Source organism: Natator depressus, chromosome 24, assembly GCF_965152275.1.
Source record: "Natator depressus isolate rNatDep1 chromosome 24, rNatDep2.hap1, whole genome shotgun sequence".
Taxonomy (NCBI): Eukaryota; Metazoa; Chordata; order Testudines; family Cheloniidae; genus Natator; species Natator depressus.
Genome location: NC_134257.1, coordinates 14051896 through 14074417, shown reverse-complemented (window position 1 = coordinate 14074417; position 22522 = coordinate 14051896). Strand labels below are relative to the sequence as shown.

Below are 22522 nucleotides of genomic sequence, written 5' to 3'. Positions count from 1 at the left end.
GTCCGTGGAGGTCTACGGGCTCACGCTTACCCTGCTGCAGAACAGGAAGGGGCTCGTCATGGTAAGTCCTGCTCAAGATGTTCCTGCAACGGGGCAGCCCCACTGATGTGGCAATGCAAGGGGCACTTGTCTCCTGGGTCACTCATTAGGAGCGCACAGGCAGGAGGGGTCAGACATTCAGGTTCTGATCCTGACCTTACTGGCACCAGTGCCAGTTTAGAGGCATCCCACTGAAGAAAGCAGAATCGCTCTGGATTTTCTCTGGGACAAGTGAGAACATAATGCAGCCCTCAGCATATTACGCTCAGTGGATGATTGCAGAGTAAGCCCAGGGATCAGAGATCAAAACTGGGCCCTGATGCCATTACACTGGAACAGGTGACCCTGGATTTCCCTTAGGGTCAGTGAGATCAGAAATGGCCATAATTTAATTGAGTTCAGTGGAGTCACAACAGATTTGCCCAGGTGTCATTGAGACCCTATCTTGTGCCCATAGCCCACCCCGACAACATCCACTGCCCCGGTTCACAGGGAATACTCTGTGTCTTCCAGGTGGACGGGGTGTTCCACAACCTGCCTGTGATCGTGGCCGATGGGCAGCTCCGAGCATATCAGCACGGCGGGAACGTCCTTGTGCAAACTGACTTCGGCCTCACCGTGAGCTACGACCTGGTTTACCATGCCAGAGTCACTGTCCCAGGGAACTACCAGGGCCAGACGTGCGGCCTGTGCGGGAACTACAACGGGCGTCGGGACGACGAGTTCCTGCTCCCCGATGGCAGCGCGGCCCCTAACGTGGCAGCCTTTGGTTCCGCCTGGAAAGTCCCGATCCCGGGGGCGGCCTGTGAGGACGGATGCGTCGGGAACAGCTGCCCGGTCTGCAAGGAGACGAAGAAGGAGTTCTTCAAACAGCGCAACTACTGCGGGCTGCTCACGGCCCCCGACGGCCCCTTCGCCTCCTGCCACGGCGCGGTCAGCCCCAGCGTGTATTTCAACAACTGCCTGTATGATGTGTGCTTGGGCAACGGGGACTCCCAGGTCCTGTGCCAGAGCATCCACAGCTACGTGACGGCCTGCCAAGAGGCCGGGGCCCCCATCCAGCCCTGGAGGAGCGCCTCCTTCTGCCGTAAGTGCCGCGATGCTGGTGTAGCACAAGGGCCTATCCCACTCGCTCCCCTCCCGCTGGGGGGCGGGGAGAGCGATTCTAGGTATCTCATTCCAGGCCTCTGGGCTTCTTCAGAGACTCCTTTGGGTGGGAACCAACAAGGTCATGTTCCCTTATAAAGGTGACCTGGTCCTCTCGTCCCCGTCAGATTCTCCTCTCCTTCATGTCTGTCCCTCTGAGCCTGAGGTGGGCAAACTACGGCCTGTGGGCCACACCCGGCCCGCTGGACCCTCCTGCCTGGCCCCTGAGCTCCTGGCCCGGGAGGCTTGCCCGGCGCCATGCTCTGGGAGGCCGGGCGGTGAGCTCCTGGGGCAGCGTAGCTGCGGAGCCTGGCCTGACCCGGTCTCTGTGCTGCGCTGTGTGTGGCTGGCTCCAGCCGGGCTGCGCTGTGTGTGGCTGTAGCACTGGCAGCCAGGCAGCGCGGTAAGGGGGCAGGGAGCCGGGGGGTTGGATAGTGGGAGGGGAGTTCGAGGTGGTGGTTGGGGGTAGCAGTGTGGATAGGGGTCGGGGCAGTCAGAAGGCGGGGAACAGGGGGGTTGAATGGGGGCAGGGGTCTCAGGGGGAGGAAGTCATGAAGGAGGGGGGGTTGGATGGGGCGGCAGGGGTCAGTCAGGGACGGGGGATCTGGGGGCAGTCAGGGGACAGGGAGAAGGGGTGGGTGGATGGGGCAGGAGTCCCAAGGTGGCCGTCAGGGAACAGGGGAGGTTGGATGGGGCAGGAGTCTGAGGTGGGAGGGGGGCGTCAGGTGACCAGAAGCAGGGGGGCGTGGATAGCGGGTGGCGTCCGGGCCACGCCCCCCTCCCCTAACCAGCCCTCCATACAATTTCCAAAACCCGACGCCGCCCTCCGGCCAAAAAGTTTGCCCGCCCCTGCTCTAAGTTGTGGGCTGAGATCTCTCCAGCCATCAATTGCTTCTTTCTCTGCTTTAGCTCTGCGCTGCCCGGCCAACAGTCACTACGAGGTGTGCGCCGACCTCTGCACCACCACCTGTGCCAGGATCACCGACGCCAGGAAGTGCCCAGACACCTGCGCCGAAGGCTGCCAGTGCGACGACGGCTTCCTCTTCGATGGCCAGGGCTGCGTGGCTCTGCAGAGCTGTGGGTGCTTCAAGAAGGGGATATATTACAAGGTACCGCCCCCCTGCTGGGGTATTAACTCCTATCCAGTCACTTCCTTCCCGCCCTGCTCTCATCAGCCATGTTGGATCAGACCATTGTCGGTTGCCAATGGCAATACATGAATCTCTGTTGAAAGGCACTAATGGCACAATCCTGGTTCCATGAACCGTGTCTGTGGAAGGGCGGTGGAGTCTAGTGGTTAGAGCAGGGAGCTGGAAGTCAGGACTCCTCGGTTCTCTCCCCAGCTGCGGGAAGGCAGTCGTGCCAAGTGGAGTAGAGCGGCTGCGGACTGGGAGATAAGACACTCAGTTCTAGTCCCAGATATGGCCTCCCTGTAAATGAACATCTCCGCACTGAAAAACTACCTTTGCCCGGGCTCCATTGTGTTCTTTTCCCTTTTTTCAAACAGCCTAATGAGACGGTTCTGACCAACAAGTGCCAGCAAAGCTGCACCTGCACTCCTGCCCAAGGGGTGACCTGTGAAGCCCACAGCTGCACCAGGGATGAAACCTGTCAGATCAGAGACGGAGTCATGCAATGCATCAACAGAGGTGAAAGAGAGTGCAAGAGTTAAACAAGAAGAGAGGTGAAGGTAGAGATAGAGAGTCCTTAGAGCAGCCTCAGTGGAGTCAGGACAGCTGAGGAGCTGGCGCAGAGTAGAGTTTCCATGCTTAGATCTAGGAAGCGAGTGGGGACTAGTGGTTAGAGCAGGGGGGTTTGCGAGCCCGGACTCCTGGGTTCTATTCACAGCTCTGGGAGGGGTGGGGGTAGGTTACATGGTGGGTTCTCTGGGTTGGAGCCTATGGGCTGGGCGGCAGGCTATGTCAAATCAAGTCATTGATTCTCTCCTGGGCTTTGGACCAGGCACTTGACTGTCAAGAGGAAAAGAAAAGTATCCTCTGGGCCTGCCGCTTTGGTCAAAGGTTGAGGTCCTTACTCGACCTATTTACTTAATCCCTACTCAGGCAGAGCTTTTACAGGAAACCATCTCCCGTTGACTCCTCTCTGTTTGGCCCCTCTTCCGAATGGCTTTGGGTGGGTAACTGGGCCTGTGCTGAACCGAGCTCCCCTGCCCCCCTAGCCCTCACTCTCCCGGATTGCTGGGATTTCTCTCCTTTCAGATCCCTGCAAAGTCCTGACATGTCGGGCCAAGGAGACGTGCAAGGTCCAGAACGGCCGTGCGATGTGCGTTCCCAACTTCATTGGAACCTGCTGGGGCTGGGGGGACCCGCACTATCACACCTTCGACGGGCTGAACTTCAACTTCCAGGGCACCTGCACCTACACCCTGGCCAAGTACTGCGGGAGCGACAACACCCTGGTGCCCTTCACCGTCGATGAGAAGAACGACAACAGGGGAGGCAACCAGGCTGTCTCCTACGTGCGCCTGACCAACATCTACGTCTATGGCTACAACATCTCCATCTACAAGAAGGAAGTTGGGAAAATCAGAGTGAGTACAAAGTGCAAAAATGATTGGAGAGCTTACATTTGGAATAAAAATATAGGTACATCCATGCCCATACACATCTACCTATCCATCCATCCATCCGCATACCCGTCTGTCTATATCTCTGTCTCTCCTTCCCCATACATATGCATCCATCTTACCGTCCAGTCCAAGACAAATCTGTCAATCCATCTGTCAGGATACACATCTATCCGTCCCTCTGTTTGTCCCCATACACATCTCTCTTTCTCTCCACCCAGCCCATACACATCAAGCCATTTCTCAATCTATCACCATACACACCTGCTTTTTCTCCATCGATCCATCCAACCATCCCCATACACAGCTATCTATCTCTCTGTGCTGGTTGAAGACCAATTTTCTTTTGGAAAATGTCAACATCTCTTTTCTTCCATTTATACAAATGGGCCAGTACTTTTGTTTGTTTCTTTTTCAAGAATTTCTGCTGAATCAGGTCCTTCATTTTGAAATAGGTTTTTTTTTTAAAAAAAGAAATGATATTTAGAAATTTTAAAATAGAAATGTTTCCAGATTATCAGAAAGAAAATCCCCTTTTTGTGATCTCAAAGTGGCCATGAAAAGAAACAAGATCGAAAATGACAACATTCCAAAAGAGAACGGAATAAGCGAGAAATGAACCGATTTAAAATGATCTGCTCCAGGCACCTGGGCCCTCCCAAATCACCTGGGCAATCTTGCCTCCATGGACCACATAGGATCCCCCAGTCAGCCTAGGTCCCCCAGAACTCTTGTTCTACCAGTCTCCCCATGTCGCGGGGTCCCTCCAGGCCGCACAGGCTAAGCGGTTCCTGTCTTCCTTCCACAACTCTCTCGCTCTCTCTCTCTAGCTCTTTGGTTTTGTACTGCCGCCCATCACCATAGGAGCCAACCATCCTCTACATAACATGTACTGGCCAGAGTAAACTGTCTGCTCCAATCCATGGAGCTTCTGGCTTTTCTCCTCTTTTTGGGGTAGAAAAATCTCCACTTGCAGTAGGATTTTGTGGTGAGTTGGGCGGGTTTCAAGCTGTGAATATCATTGTCGTTCTTGTCGGGAAGCTTTATTAAAGGGGAGTCCAGGTCACACTCTGGATTTATCTAATCTGCACTGGGAATTCATTCCACAGCCAGATCCCCTGGACAGAGAACATTTGATCTCTGAGGACTCAAGTGCTTAACTGGGGCTTTCTAATCTTTCTTGTCCCAGAGGAGCAGAACTCTTGTAAGAGGTGAGATGAAAAGAGAAATAACCGTCGGTTCTTTCCTCCTATCTCTAGATCAATGACGTGACCACCAGCTTGCCGGTGACCCTGGAAGACGGTAAAATCAAGCTCTACCAGAGCGGTCTCAGTGCTATCCTGCGGACAGACTTTGGTCTGCAGGTGTCGTATGACTGGAATTGGCACCTGATCATCACCCTCCCCAGCAGCTATTATGGGGCCATGGGCGGCCTTTGTGGGAACTTCAACCAAAACCGTGGAGATGACATGACGTCACCCAACGGCACCCGAGTCTCTTCCATCGTGGAGTGGGCCAGGAGCTGGAAAGTCAAAGACCGGGACCCTTTCTGCTGGGATGATTGCAAAGGGACATGCCCAGCGTGCGATGAGAGCAAGCAGAAGATCTACAGGGGCGACGAATACTGTGGTATGATCAGCAAAAAACCAGGAGGGCCCTTCAGAGAGTGTCACAGCAAAGTGAGCCCCAAGGACATTTTTGACAGCTGCATCTATGACGTGTGTCTGAACGGGGGAGCCAAGAACATCCTGTGCCAGGCGCTGGAGGCCTACGCAGCCATCTGCAAGAAACAGGGCATCACCGTCTATGACTGGAGGACACCGTCCGGCTGCGGTGAGCTCGGTGGTTTTTTTTTTTTATTGAGAAAAGCAGCAATTAGACTAGAGTTACTGTGCTGCTTGAGGAGATGGCCAGTGGGCGGAGTGTCAGGACAGACACCAGGCCTAGATCCTGCACCTTGGCAACTATACACCATGGGGATGTGGGCTTGAGAAGTCCCTATAAGAGACTAGCTAGATTGAGAATCGATGGACACATGGTTTTCATAGATTGGATTAGATGAGAGAAAGGAAGAGTCTCCAAATATTGTTAGGAGGATGGATTAGATGAATAGGGAGATGAAACAGGTTTCATAGATTGGTAGATGGATTAGATGGATTGGGTGGTTAAATAGATTCAGTGGAGGATACGTGGATAAAATGGATGGAGAGATTAAATGGGTGTAATAGATGGATAGGTGGGTTCGATGGATAGAGAGATAAAGAGATTTAATGGATGGATGAATGGATTAGGTGCACGGGGAGATAAAGTCAATTAGAGGTCAAGATTGGTCGATTGGATGCTGAGCCAGAGGGACGGCTGGCTAAACGTGGGGGAGGGATAGCTCAGTGGTTTGAGCATTGGCCTGCTAAACCCAGGGTTGTGAGTTCAATCCTTGAGGGGGCCATTTCGGGGGCAAAACTTGGGGGATTGGTCCTGCTTTGAGCAGGGGGTTGGACTAGATGACCTCCTGAGGTTCCTTCCAAGCTTGATATTCTATGCTTCTATGATTAGGTTCTAGATTAGACAGATATAGATACTCCTGGATGTACACGTCAATTAGATGGAGGCAACGACAAAGATTTATTACAATGTAACGTAAAGAAAATCTCACTTCCGCACTTCAAAGAAGGGGTGTTCAGCATTGTGTAAGAGGGATGTAAGTGAAGAAGAGAAAAGCGGGATGGATTTGGTGGGTGAAGTGGCTGGAAGAGAGGGATGGATCAGAAAGCGATGGAAAGATGGACCCATCCGAAATACTATCTGAAAATACAGGGTGCCAACCCAGTAGGATCTCCTGAGTCTTTCCACTTTCACGGGACGTGTGCTGAGTCTGAGGTCATCTGGCATGGGCGGGGCTCCAGAGGAGGCCTTGACAAGTGAGGTCTCATCTGCTCTGGGTGCACTTTGCAGATTTTCTTGGATTTTCTATACAAAGAGAGCATTTCCCTGCTCTCCTTTGCCCAAGGGGGTTGTTCCCTGTGCTGTACTCCAGAGGTGGCCTTCGTGTGGCTGCTTGTACATCGGGCCTGTGATATAGAGGATGCCGATTGCACATTAGAATTTCTCTCTAGCTCTTGCTGCATCTAAGCAGGTGTTTTTAGTTCATTTCCTGTGATGTTAAATCTCCCCCTCTCTGACCCCCTCCCAGTCCTGCCCTGCCCTGAGAACAGCCACTACGAGGCCTGTGGGAACGCCTGCCCGGCCAGCTGCTCCGACCATACCGCCAACTCCTCCTGCCAGGAGCCCTGCGTGGAGACCTGCCAGTGTGACAACGGTTATGTGCTGAGTGCCGGCCAGTGTGTCCCCGTGGAGAGCTGTGGCTGTGACTACAACGGCCGCTACTACAAACCCAACGAGGAGTTCTGGGCCGATGAGAACTGCCGCTCTCGGTGCAGATGTGATCCCAGCTTGGGCATGGTGCTTTGCCAGGAGACCGGCTGCAAGGCCAGCGAGAGATGCGCCGTGATGAACGGGGTCCGTGGCTGCTCCCCAATCAGCTACTCCACCTGCACGGCCTCCGGAGACCCTCACTACACCACCTTCGACGGGAAAAAGTACGATTTCATGGGCACCTGCATCTACCAGCTGGCTGGGGTCTGCTCTGTGGACCCCACGCTCACCCCATTCAACATCAAGGTGGAGAATAACAACCGCGGCAGCAAGGCCGTGTCCTACACCAAAGCGGTGACCTTGGAGGTCTACGGTAGAAACATCACTGTCAGCCAGCAATATCCCCGCAAGATCAAGGTAGGGACGGAGAGCCACAGGACTACAGTCAACAGTGTGCCCTTGTTGCCAAGAAGGCCAATGGCGTTTTGGGCTGTATAAGTAGGGGCATTGCCAGCAGATCGAGGGACGTGATCGTTCCCCTCTATTCGATATTGGTGAGGCCTCATCTGGAGTACTAGTGTCCAGTTTTGGGCCCCACACTACAAGAAGGATGTGGAAAAATTGGAAAACGTCCAGCGGGGGGCAAGAAAAATGATTAGGGGACTGGAACACATGACTTATGAGGAGAGGCTGAGGGAACTGGGATTGTTTAGTCTGCGGAAGAGAAGAATGAGGGGGGATTTGATAGCTGCTTTCAACTACCTGAAAGGAGGTTCCAAAGAGGATGGCTCTAGACTGTTCTCAGCGGTAGCAGATGACAGAACGAGGAGTAATGGTCTCAAGTTGCAGTGGGGGAGGTTTAGTTTGGCTATTAGGAAAAACGTTTTTACTAGGAGGGTGGTGAAACACTGGAATGCGTTACCTCGAGAGGTGGTGGAATCTCCTTCCTTAGAAGCTTTTAAGGTCAGGCTTGACAAAGCCCTGGCTGGGATGATTTAGTTGGGGATTGGTCCTGCTTTGAGCAGCGGGTTGGACTAGATGACCTCCTGAGGTCCCTTCCAACCTTGATATTCTATGATTCTATGACTTCTCGGGGAGCTGTGAGCAGGAACTCTTGCTGTTGATGATACATTACCCATTATTTCTCTCCCCGTTGCAGAAATGAGACCTGCGTCCATTGTACACTGAGCTGGTGGTGGGTGTGTGGGAAGGAACTGAGTGCCTCTTTGTGAATATATAGGGCAGGATTTTCTCCTCCCCATCAGGGCCGTTTTGCCACTGTAACTGCTGTGCATTCAGCTGCCTCACTCATTTAGCTGGGGATCGGGTCCCATTCCCTCCACAGGAGCTATGGCCAATTCCCACCAGCTGGGGATCTGGCCCCATTGACTCCAGGGGAATCAACACCCTAAAAGCTTCCTCCACTAAAGTACTTGATCCTGACTCCTGTTGCGCGAAGGCCCTTTCCATGTATCTGACAGCAGAAAGTTGGAGTCAACTGCATTTACACTGCCAAAGGGGTGTGAGAGAGTCTTAGGGCTGTTTCCAAATAAACGGCTAATGTGGCACAATGGACTTGCCGTAGCTGCGGCGCTTCAGTGAGGAGGCTGCCAATGCCAATGGCAGGCGTTCTCCCATTGGTGTAGGTAAGACACCTTCACAAGAGGCACTCGCTAGGTTGACGGGAGAATTCTCCCGTTGACCTAGCAACGTCTACAGCAGGAGTCAGGTCAGTTTAACTGCGTGGGTCAGGGGTGTGGAGTTTTCTCACCCCGGAGCGATAGTGATACTGACCTAATTTACTAGTGTAGAGCAGGCCTTCGTGTAATTGGGAATTCAGACCATCCCCAAGACGTGTGTTCCAGATAGACAGGCTCTTTGTGAACCTGTCCTGCAAAGCTGCTCTCATCGCTAGACCCCACTCCCTGACCAGAGCTGGGGTTAGAACCCAGAAGTCCTAGCTCCCAGCCGCCGTGCTCCAACCACTGCCCTCCCAGAGTTGAGGATAGGAGCCAGGAATCCTGATTCCCATCCCCCTCTGCTCTAACCCACCAGATCTCACTCCTCTCCCAGAATGGGGGATAGACCCCAGGAGTCCTGGCTCCCAGCCTCCCCTGCTCAAAGCCACTAGGCCCCACCCCATTTCTTCCCTTCCCTTCCTTTCCCCACCCCTCCCCGAGCCAAGAATAAAACCTAGGAGTCCTGAGTCCCCACCTTCTGCCTGCAGTATTCATTCAAAATTAACCCCCGGCCCTGCCGCGTCTGTTCCAGGTGGACGGAGTCTTTGTGGCCCTGCCTTTCTACCATGAGGAGAAGCTACAGGCTTACGTGAGCGGAGCCCAAGTCCTCATCAAGACCGCCTTTGCGCTGAGGGTGACCTTTGACGGGAGTCTGGTCCGGGTGACTGTGCCCAACACCTACGCCAACGCCCTCTGCGGCCTGTGCGGTGACAACAACCAAACTGCCAGTGACGACCTGACCATGAGAGACGGGAGACGGGCAGCCAACGCCGTCCAGTTCGCAGAGAGCTGGAAGGTGGGGGAGGTCCCGGGCTGCTCAGACAGCTGCACCGGGAAGTGCCTGGTCTGCAGTGAGGCTCAGAGACAACCCTACAAGGGAGATCGGTACTGCGGGGTCATCAGCAGAGGGGACGGACCGTTCAGAGAGTGCCACGGAGTCATCGACCCAGCCCCTTTCTTCGACGACTGCGTCTTTGACACCTGCCAGTACAAGGGTCTCCGGGATGCTCTCTGCAGTGCCATCAGCGCCTACGTGACGGCCTGCCAGGCCAGGGGCATCCGGATAGGGCAGTGGAGATCGGCCTCATTCTGCAGTGAGTGTTGCTAATTGAATGTAATTTATGAACTGGCTATTGTGCATGTGCAGCGCCCTCCTCAGGGTGGGCTCAGAACAGCTCAGCCGTGTGTCAATGGCTCTATAGAGTTATCATCTTGCAGTCGTTTTCCTCCAGTGTCATGGACAGCAAGGGTCACCTCCTCGGCTGTGCTTTAACTTTATGGTGTAGTAACGTAATCCTGTCCCCTTGCCAGCACCTTTCTCCCAGGGGGTTGGAAACACTTTGCAAACACAATTCATCCTTCCCATCAGGGTGCAGGAAAATGGAGGCTAAAGTGAGAACTAAAGTGATTTGCTCAAAGTGAGACGAGAAGCCAGTAGCAGAACCCAGGAGTACTGACTCCCAGTCCTTCGTCACTGAACAATACACAGCAGCCCACTGCCAGAAGTTGAGATTCAACTTGGAACACATCCCTTTGTCTGCAACTTTTACCACTAGACCAAACGCCCCTCCAAGTGTCAGAAAGAAAACCCAGGAATCCTGACTCCCAGTCCGCACTGCTTTAACCCTCTTGACCGGACCGCCCTTCCACGTCTGGGATACAACCCAGGAGTGCTGACTCCCAGCCCCTCCACTCCCCTCCCAGAAATAGGAATAGAACCCAGGAGTCCTGGCTCCCAGCCCCCCAGAACAATCCTATCGTAAGTGATATGAATAGAGAGAGATTTCTTTCCACTTACCTGCACATTTCTTCTTTCTCTCACCCACATCTGCACGTTCCCTCTGATCTTCTCCTGCAGGCCCCACCTGCCCCCGTAACTCCCATTACGAGCTCTGTGGGAGCAGCTGCCCTGCCACCTGCCATGGGCTCTCGGCGCCGGATGGCTGTGACACTCACTGTGCTGAAGGTTGTTTCTGCAAGGCCGGGTTCCTCCTGAGCGGAGACCAGTGCGTCCCCATCGCGCAGTGTGGCTGTGTGCACCAGGGCACGTACTACAGGAAGGGAGAGGAGTTCTACGCCAGCATCACCTGCCGGCAGCGGTGCCGGTGCCAAGACAACGGGATCGTTGAGTGCCATGAGGCCTCCTGTGGAGCCAACGAGCAGTGCAGGGTGGAGAACGGAGTCCTGGGCTGCCACGCCACGGGCTGCGGCAAATGTGTAGCATCTGGTGACCCTCACTATCTGACCTTTGATGGACGGGCCTTTGATTTCCAGGGCACTTGCACTTACAGCTTAGCCAGAGTCTGCAGCAGTGATGCTGGGCTGGCAAACTTCTCCGTGGTGGTAGAAAATGAGAGCTACGGTAATGGCCAAGTGTCAGTGGCACGGATGGTGGTGGTCTCTGTTCATGGTTACACCATCACCATGGAGAGGGGAAGAAAGTGGAAAGTCACGGTAAGTCCCTGTTTGAGATTACTCTCATTGTAGCCTAGAGTGATGTGTGTGTGTGTGTGTGTGTGTGTGTGTGTGTGTGTAACCAGGACACAGCTGCTGAATCCCCACTAGTGATGGGTGAATTTCCCTCTCATTGGCACAGGTGGACAGGGAGCTCTACACTCTCCCACTGGCTATGGACGATGGGAAACTTCAGATCAACCAGGAGGGGAACAACCTCATTGTCCGATCTGCCTCTGGCCTCCAAGTCCTTTATGACACCTCCTATTATGTCCTAGTCTCCATCCCCAGCTCCTACAAGGGACACGTGTGCGGCTTGTGCGGCAACTTCAACGGCGACAAGAACGACGACTTCCTGCTGCCCGGTGGGAAGAGCGCCCAGAACGCGGATGAGTTCGGGGCCTCCTGGAAGGTGCCCGTTGATGGTGCCACGTGCACCGATGGCTGTGGTGAGAGGTGCCCGGTCTGCGATGCAGCCAAGACAGCGCCGTACCAGGTCGAGAGCTCCTGTGGGCTGATCAGAGCCACCTCGGGTCCCTTCAGAGACTGTCACTCGCTGGTCAGCCCCGCCGAGTACTTCAACCATTGTCTCTATGACATGTGTGCTGCCAATGGGGCGGGAGAGACCCTCTGCCAGAGCCTCCAGGCCTACGCGGCCGCGTGCCAGGCAGCTGGGGCCAAGATCAGAGCCTGGAGAACGGCCTCCTTCTGCCGTAAGTCTACAGAGCAACCTACAGCCTGCTCTTATCTTCAGCTGTATTTGCAGTTAGTGATATGGTGTCACAGTCTCTCTGCCCGTCAGATCCCTTTGCCAGGGGTCAGTAGCTGGTGGGTTGGATGCTGCAGGGGATGGGATGGAGTAGAGCTGCAGTGCGGGTGCTATGTCGCTCTAGTTGCTGTCGTGCAGATATAGGCTCAGTACTAGACAGTCTCCCCTCGAATCAGCGCTGAGCCCGGTGCCCCAGAGCCGTGTGAATGATTTCGCAGAAGGCACTCCTCCACGGGAGTCAGTGTTTGCCCCCATACGCCATCGCTGGGCGAGAGGGGCCGTGCCGTTGGGGGGCGGAGGGTACAGCGTACCAGTCAGTATATAAACCCAGCCTCCAGCGTGCAGTCAGAAAAATGACTCTCCTAGTGGTCAGATGAGCTCTAAACCAGAAAATCGCCCCAGGATGAGATGTTTCACATAAATCTTTTTTTCACCAAAAATGCGTCTTTAGATTGACTGACTGAAACGTTTGGAGAATTTCTGTCAAATTTGCTGAATTCTTATGGTTAAAAAAAGTTCTGGAAAAACTGAAATGATCTGATTTTTTTTTATTTGAAATGACTTTTTAAATTTTACTCTGATTGTTAAAGGTTAAAAGAACGCTGAAAAAGAAGAAGAAATAAAAATCCTTATGTTTCGATTTCAACACAGCCAGAGAACAAACAATCACCACAGGGGAGCGACTCACAGATTGTTTTGTTCAGAGGCTGAGCTGGACAATCCCTCCCAAAAACCTGTGTCGGCAAAAAACACAGTTCTTAACTCTCTGGTTGGGTGCAGCAAATCAGATCCACTTTATTATCTCAAGCAATTGCACAGAGGGAGAGAGTGCACTAGGACACAGGGTTTCCCCCACCTAGGCAGGTCTCTCCCAGATAAACAATTAGAGCAAGTATTTATACCTTTATTACAGACAATAATAAGCAACAACTGCATATTGTTTAGACATATTCCTTCATGATATCTTATTTTCCTTACCATTTCTCTTATAGTCGGCATTCTAGTCTTATGTAATACAAGGTCACGACAGCCTCTTTCACAGTTCTTTTCCACTCGCTTTGCACTATCCCCGCTTCTACAAATCTCGCATTATTAAAGCTAAAGCTAGCCTGACTCCTGCTCATTTCAGAGGCCTGCATCCAAATTCCCTTTATCTACTTCCACACCTGGGTTGACTGGAACTGAAACCATTTTTTTTTCTAATGTTTTCTTTTCACTGGAAAACTTGACGAAAAAGAATAATTTTGAATTGACCGAAACATTTTGGGTTGACTTGAAACAATTTTTTGGCCAAGTTTTTCGTTTCAGCTCCACCATTTTGGTATGGCTTTCACGTGAGTGTGTGTGTGTGATTTCGTTTTTAATTGGCCAAATTTGGAGACAAAATTCTGTTTTGAAATGAAAAGCTGGAAAAAAAATCCCATCTTAACTATAAAAAAAACCAACATGCTTTTTCCATCTGAAAATATTCATTGAATTTGACCCAAATGAAAAATGCATTTTTCTGCAAAAATTCTGCCTCACCCAAACATTTTGCCTAGCTCTGTTATTCGCACAGGTCTAATAACTATGCCCGTGGTGGAATCAGTTTTTCATCCCTCATTATCCTTTACTTCTCTCTCTCCAGCTTTCACCTGCCCGACCAACAGCCACTACGAGCTGTGCACTAGATCCTGCGATTTCACCTGCGCTGGCTTGTTCTCCCCTGCCCAGTGCACTGCGAAATGCTTTGAAGGCTGCCAGTGTGAAGCCGGCTACGCATTCAATGGGGAAACGTGCACGTCCATGGAAGGATGCGGCTGCGTGCGCGACGGACGCTATATCAAGGTGGGTGCTGGGATATGAGTCGGCTGTCGTCCTGGATACTGTCATTTTGCATCGGATGCCCTTGTAGGTGTGGGATTGTCCCAGCTTCCCACTGGGAGTCACAGTGACTGTGTGTCTGTGCCCTTCAGTGCAGTGACACACAAAACCTACAGCTAGGTCCTCCTTCAGTCACCCATGTGACTTCTGCTGCAGTCAGCGGCATTTGGTTAGATGAGCATCCAAACACCTGCCCTGTGTGATCCGTGCACGTGGAAATGAAACTATGCCATGAACTAGGGATTCATCACAGGAAAACCAAGGGATTGGATGGAAAATGGGATATGGAGCCCTTCCCTACTAGAGGGCGCCGGCTATGATCCAGCCCAGCGTGGGACACTGGCTGGCTTAAGGGGGGTAGGGAATGGGACATACTGCCTTTCCCCTCTAGGGGGCTGCAGGTCTAATCCTGACCCCAGTTAGGGTAAGTGGCTGGCTTGGAGGATGGGGAATGGGATAGAGGTCCTTTCCTGTCTAGAAAGTTCATGAACTTATCATGTTCCATCTTCAACCCAGTCAGGTTGCTTGCTCCCATTCCTCCTGGTGGGTGGCCATTCCAGAACCTCCCTCCTCCTATGGTTGGCAACTTTTGTCTGATTTCCAGCCTTAATTGAGTCATGTCCCTTTGTCTCTGTTGAAATCACAGGTAAAGGAAGAGTGTTAGCCTGCTGAGTGAACTTGGGCAAGACACTACCCCTCTTTGTGCCTCAGTTTCCCCATCTTAGAACGATACTGATCTCCTTTGTAAAGCACTTTGAGGTGCACTGATGCAAAGAGCTATAGAAGAGCTGGGTGGTGTTGTTATTATTACTGCCCATTTCTTATCAAAGGCAACAGATGCAGCGTAATTGGAGCATTGGTCTAGGAATTAAACTTGGGTTCAATTCCTGGCTCTGCAATGATCTCGGAGAAATCTTGTCACCTCTTTGGCCACAGTTTCCCCTCTCCCCCTTGTAAACTCTTTGGGGTTCTCTGCTCTCCAGTTGAGGTTTGGTCCCCTGGGGGACGTCTTCACTGCAGAGTAAACTCAGGCGCTCCCCTGAATGTTGTCCCTTCTCCTCACCCCTATCCACCCAAACTTCTCAGAAAAGTGAACAGAATGTTAGGAGCCATTAGGAAAGGGATAGATGGTAAGACAGAAAATATAATTATGCCACTATATAAAGGCCTGGTATGCCCACAACTGGAATACTGCGGACAGTTCTGGTTGCCCCATCTCAAAAAAGACATTAGAATTGGAAAAGGTGCAGTGAAGGGCAACAAAAATGGCTAGTGGGATGGAACAGCTTCTACACAAAGATGAAAAAGACTGAGACTGTTCGTTTTAGAAAAGAGACGGCTACGGGGGGATGTGATCGAGAGCTATACAAGCCAGAGTGGAGTGGAGAAAGTGACCAGGGAAGTGTTATTTACCCCTTCACGTAACACAAGGACCAGGGTCACCTGATGAAATTACTAGGCAGCAGGTTTAAAACTAACAAAAGGAAGCACTTCACACAACGCACAGTCAACCTGTGGAAGTCGTTGCCAGGGAATGTTCTGAAGGCCAAAACTATAACTGGATTCAAAAAAGAATTAGATAAATTCGTGAAGGATAGGGCCATCTGTGGCTATTAGCCAAGATTGTCAGGGTCCCAACCCCATGCTCCGGGTGTCCCTAAACCTCCGACTGCCAGAAGCTGGGAGTGGATGACAGGGGATGGATCACACACTAATTGCCCTGTTCTGTTCATTCTCTCTCTAGCATCTGGCACTGGTCACTGCCAGAGACAGGATATTAGGCTAGATGGACATTGGTCTGACCCACTATGGCCATTCTGATTTTCTCACCTGGAGTTTAGTGGTTCTTTCTGCCTAGGCTGGCTGGCCTAACCGGTGGGTGGGAGTGAGGATGGGGTTGGACCCCCAGTGCTGTTTACACTCAGACTGGTAAGGGCCACTTTGCCATGAGGACATAGGCTAAATCACTGATAGCCCTCCTGTGCCCAGAAGGACAGACACCTTCTCCCACAATTCACTGGGGAAGAATTCCTGTGTCATGGATTCACAGGGGCTGGTCTATGCCCCAGCCTGTAACTAGTCCCTTTAGTGTGCTGGGCCCCAAGGACCCACACAGCTCCACAGGGACAGGCTCATGGCCCCATGAGTCCTCAACTGGCGTTCTGGGTACCAGTGATCCCTTGTCTCTCCATGGCTCCCTGCAGCGAGTCCAGCCAAGCTGTATTCCTGTGGGAGTTTTTGTTCCTACCTCTTCAGGGTGCAAAGCCCTCAGTGAGACTTTGCCGTGACACCAGGCCATCTTTTCAAAGTAACCGCTTGTTAGTCCCCTGGCTACAGCGTCTGAAAGGCCTTGGGTTAGCCCAGAGAAGCAAAGGTCACGGCAGAGTTCAGACTGGCTAATGCCTGGGCTCCCTTGAGCCAGGCTGCTGGAGGAACCATGTTGCTTCCTCTCTTTGTCTCTCTCCCTTTGTCTCCATCTCAGGAGAGAGCCCCTGTGAGCTAAGCTCTGCACCCAGCCACCTGTCACCTTTCCCCTTCATTCTCCTGTTCAGGCATTTGCTCTGCTTCATTGCAGCTAAATTCCTGTCTCTTGGTAGTTGGTCAGAGCAGGTGAATGTCCCGGCCTTTGGGGTTTCCATTGTCTCTTCCAGACCCTCCGTTCATATGCGTAGACTTTATTCCATTTGTTATTAACTCTGGCCTCCAACCAGGTGGCTACATGAGTCCAACACCTCACCCCTTCCCTTTACACTCAGTGCACAGTAGTACAAAGCACCGAGGGAAACTGAGGCGCATGTAGATCTGATAAAGTATTACCAAAATTCCCAAATTTGGCACACCTAGAGCACACAGGGTGGAGCTCAGCATCGGGGGGACACAGCATCGGGGGGACACTGGGGTAGGGTTTTGTAGTGTGGCTGCTCACTCCTGGTCGAGGCTACCCCAGAGGAAGAAAGATCTCCCAAGATAACTCTGCAGTAAAGACATACCTTTTGGGGCAGGGACTGTGTCTTACTATGTCTATGTACAGCACCCAGAGCAACTGGACCCTGGTCTCGGTTGGAGCAGGGAGAATCGCTCACTATTTATTTGTACAGCACCCAGCGCAATGGGACGTCAGCATGCTACTGTAATTTAATTAATGAAAGGGAGCTTTGAGTTGATCCCATCCTGGGAATTTTCTCCTGCTGCTTTCCTGTGACAAAGTTGTTTGGGAATTTCTCTGCAGGCCGGGGAGAGCATCATCTCCGGTGCTTGCTCCGAGAAGTGCACCTGCCAGGCCTCAGGCGGGCTTGTCTGCGAGCCACACAGCTGCCCCGAAAAGGAGATCTGTGCGCTCCAGGATGGGGTGCGCGGCTGCGTGAAGCAGGAAGGCCGGTGCACGCTGCTCCCTGGAGCCCAGCTCACCTCCTTCGACGGTGCCTCTGGAGGAGATCTCCACAGTGGAGCTTACGAGCTGGCCTCTCTCTGCAATGACAGCGCCCCCTCCTGGTTCAGGGTGGTGGTGGATGTCAGGGCATGCAGCGACGGGGCAGTGATGTCTGGGACGACTGCCTACATTTTCTTCCAAGATGCTTTCATAGCTGTGAAAAGGAACAAGGAGACCTGGGTAAGAGGGGGACATGTTAGAACAGCCTGAGGCAAAAGGGCAGGAAGCTCATTCAGCTGCCACCAAAATGATGAAAAGTCTAAAAATTACAGTGATGTTGATCCGTAACTGAGGCCGATCTGGGCATCTCAAAGATCAAGTCACTCAGCCTCATGAGCCCCCTGTGTTGACAGGACGTGGTGTACAGGCTGTGGGGGATGACATGAGTTACGGATAAACAATTATTCAGTAGCAAAGACTGAATTAGAACCCAGGAGTCCGGACTTCCCCCTGTTCTAACCCACTAGAGTCCACTCCCCTCCCGGAGCTGGGGAAGCAATCCAGGAGTCCTGACTCCCAGCCACCCCTTCACCCCAGTTGTGTCCCACCTCTGATGTTGGAGGAGAGGCAGGGAACTGTTTTAGGAAGGGTCTTTGTGACCCAGTAGGGTCCCTGGGAGAGATCCCTCCTTTCACTGGGGCACCTGGCCATTGAGGGAAAGACCACCCCATCCTGGGGGGCCCTGTCCACTGGGGGAGCGAGATTGCCCCCATGGGACAGAGGGAGGAATCCGAGGCAGTATCATGATGTCACATTTGGAACTCAGTAACCTGAAGAAGATGTTTGCAGTGTTGCTGTAGGCATGTTGGTCCCAGGATATTAGAGAGACAAGGTGGACGAGGTGATCGTTTGTATTGGACCAATATCTGTTGGTGGAAGGAACAAGCTTGCAAGCTACACCATCGTGAAGAAGAACTCTGTGTAGTTTGAAAGCTTGTCCCTTCCACCAAGAGTAGTTGGTGCAATAAAAGATATCACCTCACCCACCTTGTCTCTCTCTTAGAATCATAGAATATCAGGGTTGGAAGGGACCTCAGGAGATCATCTAGTCCAACCCCCTGCTCAAAGCAGGACCAATCCCCAATTATTTTTGCTCCAGATCCCTAAATGGCCCCATCAAGGATTGAACTCACAACCCTTGGTTTAGCAGGCCAATGCTCAAATCTCTGAACTATCCCTCCCCCTAGGGTTGTGGTCATTTATTCAAATAAGCGAATTCACCAAATATTCAAATGAGGGAATTAAATCATTTCCATAAAGTCTCCAGAGTTCTTGACTTTTCCCACTAAGAGACACAATTGCTCACAGGTCAATAACACTGAAGGCAGGAGGGACGTTTGCCAATCAAGTTGCCTATGCAAATCAGAGCACCTTCATTGGGTGTTGAGAGAATCGGAACAATTTGCTCTCCAGGGCACTGTTTATTGATTGGCTCCTCCATCAGTCTTAGTGTTTTCTGCACCTCTCAGTCTAAGTTTATTGCCTTATAATGTGGCCCGAAGACTCTAGTCCCCATTGCCAGTTACTGTGGCCCCTAGACTCTAGATCTTGTTGCCATGTAATGGGGCCGATGGACTGTAGCTCAGTCCCTGCCATTCACCCCGACGTTTCCCAGTTCTCCTCTGGTCTAAGTCTGTGTGTTCCAGGTGAATGGGCGCCCAGTGCCTCTCCCGGCGAAGATCTCCGATGCTGTGTCTGTGCACGAGTCTCAGGGCGGCGTGGCTGTGGTCCAGGCCTCGGGACTGCAGGTTCTGTTCAGTCCCAGTGGAGAGGTGTTGCTGAGAGTCGGCGAGAGCCTGGCTAACAAGCTGTGCGCACCCTGCGGGAACTTCAACGGCGACGTCTCTGACGACCTGCGGCTGCCCAACGGGGGGGTCGCGGGGAACATCACTGAGGTCATCAATGCCTGGAAGGCCAGAGACTTCTCCGGGTGGTGAGTGGCTCTGCAGATGCTGCCCTTTCCTCTGATCTTTCTTTGATGGCCTATAGGTACCTCCCTGGGGAGGAGATTTCTGATAGCAGAGGGCTTCTTAATCTCGCAGACAAAGGCAGAGCAGGTCCCAGGGTCTGGAAGACGATGTTAGAAAGGTTCAGATCAGAATTAAGATGCAACTTTTTCCACAGAGAGAATAATTAACCATTGGAGCACCTCACCCAGGGGTGAGGTAGATTCTCCATCGCTTGCTAGTCTTTATAGCTCAACAGACCAGCCATCTAAAAGACACACTGCAGTCCAGCCACAAGCTACTGATTGTGAAAGCATCCCCTTACACGGCAGCCTAGTGTAGTTCTTTCCACACTGCAGGAAATTCCCTGGCCTGTGCTGACTACATGACCTAATGGTCCCTTCTGGCCTTAAAATCTATGAATTCATTGCAAAGGAATCTTACTGAGACATCTTCCCAGTCCTGAAGGAGGCTGACTCACTCCTCTCCTGTTTTTGTCTTCTAGTCACATCTAAACAAAATCCTGGCTGCTGAAGCATCTTCCCTCCCTGGAATGGACCCTGCTGCCATCTTAGCTAGGAATTGCTCATAGTGCCATAACTGTAGCCCTCGTGACTTTCTGTGTCCTCTAGGGTATGAAACGAGAAAACGACTTTGTTCTGATTGTCAGTAAAAACAAATAAACCTGCAGATACGACTCTGAAGCAATAAACTCATTTTTGCAAACTTCATCCAGTGATTTTATTATCACAGCCTGTTTCTTTCTATCTTAACGTAATTTCCTGACACAGTGGAAAAGAACAAGACAGTCTTTTTGTTCCATGTCTGTACAGAGCCGAGCACAATGGAGTGATGGTTCATGACAAGGGCTCCCAGATGCAACCACAGTACAAAGAGGTAATAATAATAATAATGCATTCTGCTAATAAAACTCATGAGTATGGATGAAGTTCAGCGCAAGAGGTAGCAAAGTCTGTTTCTCAAATGGAATGTCTTCACTTGTATTCCCCATGGTAGCTCATATGTCTGTGTAAATCAATAAACTTGGGTGCTACATGGGCCTTGGGGGAGAAGAAAGACAACAGATGTGCAGGAGTTAACAAGCTGGCTACATCATTGAGGGCAGAGTTAGAGAGGCTTCAGCAAAGAGCTACAAGGATGCCTGAAGAAGAGGGCCAACAGAGCAAGACTTAAGGAGCTCAATCTTCATCAAAGAGAAGGTTAAGAGTTTATTTTACCTCTTTATTTGGCACTGATGGAACCACAGTTGGAATACTGTCTCCAGTTCTGGTGTCTACAGTTCAGGAAAGATGTTGATAAATTGGAGAGGGTTCAAAAGAGTGGTACAAGAATGAATAAAGGAATAGAAAACACACTTTTATAATGAGAGACTCCAGCAGCTGTCTATTTAGTAGAACAAAGAGAAGATTAAGGGGTGACTTGATCCCAGTCTATAAGTACCTACATGGGGAACAAATATTTAATAATGGACTCTTCAATCTGGCAGAGAAAGGTCCAACACAATCCACTACCAGGAAGTTGAAGCTAGACAATTTTACACTGGAAATAGAATCATAGAATATCAGGGTTGGAAGGGACCTCAGGAGATCATCTAGTCCAACCCCCTGCTCAAACCAGGACCAATCCCCAAGTAAATCATCCCAGCCAGGGCTTTGACACGCCTGACCTTAAAAACCTCAAAGGAAGGAGATTCCACCACCTCCCTAGGTAACGCATTCCAGTGCTTCACCACCCTCCCAGTGAAAAAGTTTTTCCTAATATCCAACCTAAACCTCCAGCCTAAGGTGTAAAGTTTTAACAGTGAGAGTAATTAGCCATTGGAACAATTTATCAAGGGTTACGGTGAATTTTCCATCACTGGCAAATTTTAAATCAAGATTGGATGTTTTTCTAACAGATCTGCTCCAGGAATTATTTTGGGGAAGATCTCTGCGCTGTGTTATAGAGGAGGTCAGACTATATGATCATAATGATGTCTTCTATCCTTGAAAGCTATGACACTAAAAGATGTCTGGACTAGTGCCTGTAAACTAGAGCAGTGTAAATAATGAATGTTTCAGTTTGCTGGCACTTCAGAGAAATAAAAAAAAAAAATAATTTTGAGTGTTTCTTTCCATTTCTGGTATTTTTAAATATCTGTGTTTGAAGCATGTTTTGAAACAAAAAGTCATTTTAACCCCAAAAATCAAAAATGTTTCATTTAGAAATTGTCAGGGACTCCCAGGTCGTGCCCACTCTTGGCCCCGTGTGGTCCCTGGGGGGAACCCCCTTCAGTGAGACAGCCCTTGTCATAAACATACAGATAAGGGTAGCATAAAATTCCTCCTGGGCAGCTGTACTGTATCTTTACCTGTAAGGGGTTAAGAAGCCCAAATAACCTGGTTGGCACCTGACCAAAAGGACCAATAAGGAAAGAAAATACTTTCAAATCTTTCAAACCCTTCTCGGGGGTCCACTCTCTCTTAGGGGTTAAGCCTCTCCACCTCCGGGAACCGCACTTCTCTGAGCCTTAGCATGCCTGTTTCGCGCCATGGGCCCCCTCAGGGAGTCCACTCGCTCTGGACCCCTGGGGCCTCCACTCCCAGAGGGAATAATGCCACCCTGATCTCTAGACCAGAGCAACTCTCAGCCAGTGTAACACAGGAGGGTTTATTGAGCGTCTGAACCCAGCACAGGAAACTATCAGGGCCCTCAGGTCTGGCTTCCCTCAGCACAGCACATCCAAGACTCCCCTGCATCCAGGTGGGCTCTGCCTGCTCTATCTTTCCAGTCCCGAACCCCTCTGCATGCAAACCATTGGAAAAAACAAGGAAAAAACAAGAAAAACCCCCACTTCGTCACATCTCTCCCCCTTTCAAGTCTGAACTGAGCGGGGTCACTTAGCCTCAAGCTAAAACTGCTATAGAATGGGAGATCCAGGATATGCTACAGATGGGTGTAATCCGCCCCTCTGGCAAGGCATGGGCATCGCCAGTGGTTCTAGTTCCCAAACCAGATGGGGAGATACGTTTTTGCATGGACTACCGTAAGCTAAATGCTGTAATTCGCCCAGACAACTATCCAATGCAACGCACAGATGAACTATTGGAGAAACTCTGATGGACCCAGTTCATCTCTACCTTTGACTTAATCAAGGGTACTGGCAGGTACCGCTAG

The 22522-nt window shown here is 51.4% G+C and overlaps 1 protein-coding gene across 1 annotated transcript in view; it reads left to right on the top strand.

The window, feature by feature from the left end:
• Positions 1 to 19860, top strand: part of LOC141977512 (uncharacterized) — a 147954-nt gene extending 128094 nt beyond the window's left edge. Inside the window, exons 60-72 of the mRNA XM_074939030.1 lie at positions 553 to 1126; positions 2095 to 2294; positions 2693 to 2834; positions 3405 to 3736; positions 5032 to 5605; positions 6963 to 7561; positions 9416 to 9977; positions 10742 to 11337; positions 11480 to 12050; positions 13734 to 13933; positions 17199 to 17579; positions 19046 to 19332; positions 19851 to 19860. Of these exons, the coding sequence (XP_074795131.1) occupies positions 553 to 1126; positions 2095 to 2294; positions 2693 to 2834; positions 3405 to 3736; positions 5032 to 5605; positions 6963 to 7561; positions 9416 to 9977; positions 10742 to 11337; positions 11480 to 12050; positions 13734 to 13933; positions 17199 to 17579; positions 19046 to 19332; positions 19851 to 19860 (5028 nt within the window). The remainder of the gene's footprint in view (positions 1 to 552; positions 1127 to 2094; positions 2295 to 2692; positions 2835 to 3404; positions 3737 to 5031; positions 5606 to 6962; positions 7562 to 9415; positions 9978 to 10741; positions 11338 to 11479; positions 12051 to 13733; positions 13934 to 17198; positions 17580 to 19045; positions 19333 to 19850) is intronic.
• Positions 19861 to 22522: the final 2662 nt, after the last annotated feature.